The 7,874-nt window shown below is 45.4% G+C and overlaps 1 protein-coding gene across 1 annotated transcript; it reads left to right on the forward strand.

The window, feature by feature from the left end:
• Nucleotides 1–395: 395 nt before the first annotated feature.
• Nucleotides 396–7,874, forward strand: LOC119586171 (titin-like). Its single transcript, XM_037934870.1, has 2 exons — nt 396–511; nt 666–7,874. Exons 1-2 carry the CDS (start codon nt 398–400, stop codon nt 7,149–7,151), a joined length of 6,600 nt encoding a protein of 2,199 aa, XP_037790798.1. The 5' UTR covers nt 396–397; the 3' UTR covers nt 7,152–7,874.

A 7,874-nucleotide genomic window follows, 5' to 3' on the forward strand; every position in this document is an offset into this window, starting at 1 on the left:
TTGCCAGGTCGACCGGTGAACCCAAATCCACTCTGTGTTTGGCCTTGCAGCTGTTGGAGCTCATCCTCTTGGACTCCAGCCCGCACATCCTCGCCCGAGACCTCCTGCTGCTGTACCTGCTGATGGTGCCCGACATGCCCACGCCCCTCCAGGACCCGAATCTCCTTCAGTCGCATGCTGAGAAGGTAAGTGTACCTGGAGGCAGGCGTTTTATCATGATCCCTTCGTTTATTCTCTCCAAGGGCGTGTGGTTATGTAGTTTTCTTTATTCTGGTGGTATTTTTTTTTTCTTCTTACTGCATTATATAAAAGTGGTGATTGTGAAAATATAACCTAGGACTCGTAATGAAATTGATTTTGAAGATACTGTTGTAAATCTCAACTTCCCTAGGTTGTGATGGTGTTTTACTCCCTGGCTCTGGACATGGAAACGCATGCTTTACTCTGCAACACGCTCCACAACCTTCTCAATATGACGTATAAGACTTTCCTGAATGAGCTCCGACAACAGGTGAGTGAAGAAGAAAAAAAGCATATTGTTGCTTTGCCTCGAACACATTTCATGTCTGATTTATCTTGATAAAGGTATCGAGAAATATATTGATATATTTTACTGAATGGGTTAATCTAAATACTCCCATGATGGTAATACGTCCCTTTAACAGGTCCACATCGATGCCGTCACATACACCCTCGTTCAAGCTGTGTGGAATGGATGGATGAGCTTTGCCAACGACCCAGCAGCGATGCAAAAACTTGAGAAAGTGCGAACGTCCAAAATGTCGAGCAAAGTGGTCAAGGACGTTCTGGGTCGCTATGTGAAGTCCTGCCCGCGAGAACACCAGAAGGCCATCTCCGACTGGATCAAGAGGGGTTCGCTGAGGAAGCACAAAACCGGTGGAAACTTCCCCAACGTCACCCTCGCGTGCTTCAGTCCGCTCAAGCCCGAGTATCTGGCTAAGTTTGAGGACGTGAGTCCCAAATGGTCTGAGGAGACGGAATGGATCAAGGACGTGGCCTCTGAGGACGACATGATCTACGCTCCTCACGGCATCGACATGATATTCCAAGATTGGGATTTTGCAATGGTGTCCCGAAATTTGAAGAAGGAGGGTAATATGATAGATATGTATCTCAAGTTTCTCACACAGGTGTTTGCTAAGGCTAGTCACAAACTCTTACGTTCGAACCAAGTTACTCTGACCTTTATCCGTTCAAATGTTCGTGATCTGGCTAAGGGACCTTTACCATTTAAGGGAAGATTTGACAGGATTGCTACAGGCATTCATGCTGACCTCTTGGGCACACCTTTTATTCTACAAGAGTTGGGAAGCCTTCTGCGGACAGATAACATCTATGCCCGTTTGCTGACACACCATCGTGTGTGGTCTCTGTGTCTAGACTGGCGAAGTGACCAGCAGGCAAGGGAAATGTGCCATAAGAGTCTGAAAAGCAATCGTCCTCCAGACCCCATTATGATGCTTTCAACACGATGGGCGACTTTCAGGCACTTTTTGCAGGCAGAACTCCTTCACCATCTTCATGTACTGGACCGACGACCCCTCGAGACAGAAAATGTTTTGCCATTCCGGAATGTGAGCCATGCATATGACATGGTGATGTCGGATTACACTCGCCAGCTCAATCACATTGTGCCTTTCAGATTCCGGCCTGAGAAGAGAATGATAAGCATGGTAGACTCTCGCCTCCATACGCTGGAATGGCATCGCATCGGGCGCAGTCGAAGGGCTTCAGCTCCCATGCCAGCAAACCCTGCACCTCCCCCAAGGGTCCTACCTACTTCTTGCCATGACTATGACCCAGCATCTCGATATGTAGATAATCTGATTACCCTGTCAAGAAATTCTCCTGTACCATCTATCTGCTCCTATCAAGCACCTGACAGCCGACCTGGCAGTCGTGGATGCAGTCGTGAGGGTTCCATGTCCCCTTGTCCTCCTGACCATGTAGTACTCAGAGATGAGCACCAGTCACGATCGCGAGTAAGCACCCGGGCACGTCCACGGAGTCTATATGTGCCTACTCGCTGCAAGAGTCCTCTACTCTCACCAGAATTTGACTTTTGGGAACACCAAAACCTCATAAAGGAGAGACGTAGCACTTCTGCAGCTCGAGCTTACAGTGAAATTCCAGAAGGGATCAGCCGCCGTGTCCAGCAAGCACTTCAAGCTGAGTTGAAGCAAGTAACAAGTCGAGCTAAAAGTGCGCCAACTTCTCCCCTGACAGATTGCAAAGCAAAAGTTGTCAGAGAGAAAGCTAGTGCATTTGAGCGAGGTTCGGCCGCTCGCTCAACATATCCAGAACCTCGCAGAAGTGTAGATCCAATTACCCCTAGTACTCCAGTGAAGAAACTTGTGTCAATGTTTTCAAAAGCATTTGCTGCCAAGGAAAAGGAGGCTGAACTTATTAAACCACTTAAAAGAAGCAACAGTTTCCATGGTCGGCGGCGTTCATTTGAAAATGACGAACTCAAGAAAGAGGAACGAAAGGATTACACAAATTCACTGAAATTCAATCGTGGCAAGACTGCAGATTCAAAACATCCAGAATTTAACATTGTGCAAGAAATTGGGATGAGCACCTTTCCCCGCAGGGCTCGACCTCATTCTGTGGCTACAAGCAACTTTTCTTATTTAGAGGGGGGCGTTGCAAGAGAGAGACAGCATGACACCCTGGATACAAGGAAAGGCGAGAGAAAAGAAGAACCAAAGAAACTGGCTTCCACGCATACTAGTTGCAGTCCTCGTCTCAAGAGAGGTGGACACATAAAGAACTTTATTGCAGGACTGAACACACTAACAGTGAGTCCCGTGATGCCACGTGCCAATACACAACAAAAGAAAAAGGAACTGCGTGAGACCATCAGTGTTATGAGAGATGACCTCAGGCTGGTGAATCTAAGACCAGGAAGCCCAAGACTCCCAAGTCCTGTCTCTGGTACGCCGCCCTACGACTCTATCGAGACCATGGACTGGCCAGAAAACACCTCCAGCAGGCCAAGTGTATCAACAGGTGAGTCCTCAGATCAGAGCTATTCTCGAAAGAGTATGCCAGACGAACAAAAGGATTTGAAAGGTACACACCCAAGGGAAGCACCACCAAGCCCATCACCTTCACTCTCCTCAAAACTAGGTAGCCTTAGGAGGGCCTTTAAAAAAATTCCACAGGAACCAGAGTATAGCGCCCCTCCTTTGTATGTCACAAAGTCGCCCACCTTCACACTACAGATGCCAGAGCAAGTCAAAACAGAACCTCGTGCAATACCTGAGAAATATCAGCATCCGGAAATTTTCAAAATGGAATCTCCTGCAACAGTTGAGGCAGCTGCACCAATCATCGTCACAGCTACTAGTCCCATTAGCATACAAAGACCGATGAGACCAGAGGATATCTTTTCCCCTAAATCCTCCCCCCTCCAAACCCAGATGCACTTACATGACCTCCGGATGCAACAGATTCAGAAGTCCCTGAAGGAAAACGAAACTGCTCCGCCAAAGGAGGAAGAGGTGAAGCCTGCAGATGAAGGTGAGACAATAACAGATGAACCTCTAGCACCTCCTCAAAGTATATCAATTGAATGCAGGGGAACTAATTGCTGCACTGTGGATACTTTTACACAAAACATACAAGAAGTGGTTGCTACTGGTGATAAAATGACTGATGAAGAGAGTACAATGTCTCCTGAAGAATTCATGTGTATAACCTCGGTCTCTATGTCATCATCACTAACGGAAGCTGACATGGAGGTGTCAGAACTGTTTTCACATGATGAGTCCTTCTGTCCGATAAAAGAGTCTAAAAGTGACATCATTGGCATCAAAGGTGCAAAATGTATTGAACAAAATGATGAAGAGGAAGCTGCTGTTACTGAAAAAGAGGATGAACCCACTAATGACGATGAAATGCTTCCTGAATCTGACAAAAAGAATGAAATGGAATATGATGCTAATGATGAAAAAGATGAATCTAAAGAGGAAATTCCTGAGGACCATGTATCAGAGCAAAAGGATGAAACTCCACCAGAATTACCCAAACAGACATCACCTCAGGTTGATGAACAATGCACCCCTTCAGTATTCAAGATGGTGGAACACTTTGCTCAGCGAATTCAGGCAGAACAGCAGCTGATTGAGCGACCAGTAAGCCCAAAGACTGAAAATGTGCTGAGAAGATCAAGATGGAGTCAAATATATGATGATCCTGTCTGCCAGAGCAAAGATACTTCAGCCATACTAGAAGACGATGACAAAAAGGTCGTTCAAGACTGCCATAGTAGCGAACAGCAATACTCTGAGGCTTCAGAAGCATCGAATGATCTTGCGAGTGTACAAAGGAAAATAGCCGAGATTCAGACAGAGGGGATTACTATGAAAACTAGTGACACGAATCTAGAAGATGCTAAGACAGAGGATGGATCGTCCGAACAGGATGCTAAAAGTCAGGATGAAAAAAGTGTGGAGATAGAGATCGATGTCCCTCCTGTAAAGCCCTTTCCAGTGGAGACTTACACACCAAAGCGGTCTTCAAGCCTGCGCACAACACCCGTGAGGGAAATTTCAACCACTCCTGTAAACAAGATGGTGGAACAATTCGCCATGAGAATAAAGGCACAGTCCCTGCCCGCTTCTCCACGCTCGCCTCGGCCCCTTTCCATTGGTACTCTCATTCAACAGGACTTCCTGCGCCTGTATTCAACATCTCCTACCATGGATGATAAACCTGAAGACGATGGAAATGAACAAATGTCTCAACCTAATAATGAACGTTTTGAGGAAACTATGTTTGAATTATCAGACGATGAAGAGCAAAAGAAGCCTAAAGTCGACGCTGACGCTAGTAAAAGCAGTGCTATAAAAGCAGAGCCTGTGAAAAAGGCAAGTGATACTGATGTTGTTGTGAAGATGAGAAGCCAGAAATCTAGATCAAGAAAAGAAACAAAAAGAAATAGAGACTCAAAAAATAACGAACTGCGTCATGAATTCCTTCAAAAGATTCGGGGTCTCACGGAGAGTCCGATTCCACAGGAAAGAATGAAATACGATGCAATCAAAGCCACACTGGCTGAAGGGAAGAAAGACCTGAATGATGATGACAAGGCATTTTCTGAGGAGCTGGCCAGTGTGAAGGCTTTGGCGAGTTCTCCAAACTTAGATGACATGACAGTGGTAAACTATAGGGTTGAAGTCGACACTTTACCCGCCATGGACGAAGTTGCAGTTCCTCCGGTTGCGACAAGTGATGGCCCTAGTGCCATTGCTGTCGTGGCTGACAAGGAGTGCACAGGGACGGATGGAGATGCTCAGGAATTATGTTCGACAGATTATGGTAAAGGCAGCGAGGAAACCACACAGCTGACTGGAAGAAATACTCCGCCGCCATTACCCGGCGGCTCGAGATTGCCAAAGGAGGGGCGGGGAACGAGTAGCGCGATCTCCCCTAACAATTCACTAAAAAAAAAGTCGGTTAAAAAAAAAGTTATTGAGACAGACGTGTCGGCCCAAAGAGCAAATTTCCTTAAATCTAGCATGGGCGGCAGACTAGACAGACTATCCTTTCGAAATTTCGTGAAGTCAGGCATCAACAACGAAAACACAGCACCAGAAAAACCTGTGAGTCCTGTGAAGAGTAGCAGTTATCAGGTAGTGGAACACACATCCAGCACTGAAGTGTCAGCAGACGAATACAAAGCTAATCCAGGTTCTGTCGAGGAGGCAGTAGAGGCTATCTCTTTCTTGACGCCTGAGGATAAGCTGCCAAGAGAGAAGCTAATCCGGAAATTTACTCTTTACGATGACGACACTCCGGATACAGGAGACGAAGGAATTACGTCCCAAACGCCGAAACAAAAGGTCTTTGTCAGGAGAAAAAGACTGCAGAGTGTACGTTCGGCCTCTGATATTGGAAATAAAGAATCCTCAAAAACAACGAGCGGATCCTCAGTGGCAGAAAAAATCTCCAACTTAGAAAAGAAACACGAGGAATTAACAAGGGAAACAGTTGAAAACAGACTCGAAAAGAAAACGATCACAGGCTGGGCTGAAGCGAGGCAGTCACCACAGCATGACATGAAACACATTGATGAAGCTAAAAGAAGCCGACAGTTAGAAGAGGATCAGGAAACGAAGTCGGAAACCTCCGAGACCTCTGTCGATAGTGCCAGAGACATAAGACGATTCATGTGGGGAAGTTTGAAAAGGAAGAAAAAACATTCACCTTCAAAAACCAAGAAAGAGGAAGTTAAAATAAGCGAAAATCAGTTGTTCACTGCAGAAGACCCTGCAAATAAGGCTTTACAAGATAAAAACAGCAAGGTTTCGGCGTACAAATTTTTCTTTGACAGAAAAAAGAACAAAAGTGAAGAGGAACCCTGCCCAACTGTTGTGAGTGTCGAAAGCCCAGACTGCGAGACTCCGCCCTCTGACCCCGATCCCTCCAGCAAAGGTGACACGACGCCGACCATTATTGCCATGGTCCCAAAACATAAAACCAAAGAACCCGTTCAGGAAGAAGTATCCGTCCACGAAGAATTTGTACTATGTAGAAATAAGACTCCACCTCCAGAGACTCCTCCAAAACCCTTGAGAAAATCTTCTCCTTACAGAGAAGAAACTTTTCCTACAGCGAGGTCTCCTAGAACGCGAACTAAACTTGTCACTGACAGAAAAGAAACCAGTGAAACTCTTCCACCACATATAGAAGAGATCGCGTCCTACACGAGCGTAGAGTCATTAGAGGATATATTGTCTAGCGCCACCGATACCTTATCGCCGAATGCCAACTTCTTCGAGAACAGCGGAGAGGAATACTTCGAGTGCACGGAGGAGAGCTCGTCGTTACAGGATGAGACAGAAGTCTTCCTGAACGACACGTACTCATCCACCGACGAAGTCTCGCATGTGAATTTAGATGACGGGGTCGAGGTGCGGCCCAGGGCGGGCGTGCTCAAGACTAGCCGGGATCGAAGTCGCGAGTCCCGCCGAAGCCTACGTGTCTCCTGGGGTGATCTGCCGGAGAGGATGGACTCCCCCGTGGTTTGGGAGAAGAACAACCAGCAGGATGAAGATGTTGCTTTCCAGCGTGAAGATGCCGATCAAATGGAGGACAAGACTTATAGAGTCACGCAACTTTAGGCTACGTAGCTGTTAGTTGTCCCATCTTCCTCTAAACCGCGAACAATATTGTATGTAAGAGGGTAAGTGGGAGGACTAACAGAGCTTCCACCCATCACTCCTCCGGTAGTATTAAGGAATTCACCGCATTTGTGTGTTAAGTGCATTATGCTTCGTATTATTTGATAAAGCAGACAAGGCGATATCACGAACTTATTTCAGCTTTGATCGTCTTTCGAAATGCAGTTTGTTTATAATGAAGCGAGCGATTTGAGGAATTTGGTATATATGTATGCATATAAAGAAGGAACTCAAATAATTAGATATACCAAATCCATTCACATCCGAGCTTCAAGAAAAAAGAAAAGAAAAGAAAAAAAAAACTTTCGAAAAAAAAAAATCGCAATAAAAAAAATTTAAGGAAACATATTGGCAGATAACTTATTTAGAAAATCAGTGTAATTCCTTTTAGTGTTTTATCTTCTTGTACGTTATGCTTGTTATAAATCTGCTTTGTCAAATCGCAGTGAAATCTGTGAAATATTCCTAAGCCATCTAAAGAAGGATCTGTTAAGAGGCGTCAACCAACATATCGCTTTCACAGCTCACTTAAGTTTCTTTTCAATTTATATTTCCATTTTCATTGTGCTTTTGTCCTTTTTCTTTCTTTGGCGTTATATTTCAAATGCAATTATCGATAACCGTTTGTCAGCGCTTATATAAACAAGAAACAATTAGTGAGTT

This window comes from Penaeus monodon, chromosome 21 (assembly GCF_015228065.2).
Source record: "Penaeus monodon isolate SGIC_2016 chromosome 21, NSTDA_Pmon_1, whole genome shotgun sequence".
Lineage (NCBI taxonomy): Eukaryota > Metazoa > Arthropoda > Malacostraca > Decapoda > Penaeidae > Penaeus > Penaeus monodon.

Coding starts and splice junctions, on each gene's coding strand:
- LOC119586171 (XM_037934870.1), top strand. CDS start 398: ATGGTGTTTTACTCCCTGGCTCTGGACATGGAAACGCATGCTTTACTC. Junction 512..665: donor TGAATGAGCTCCGACAACAG/GTGAGTGAAGAA, acceptor TCCCTTTAACAG/GTCCACATCGATGCCGTCAC.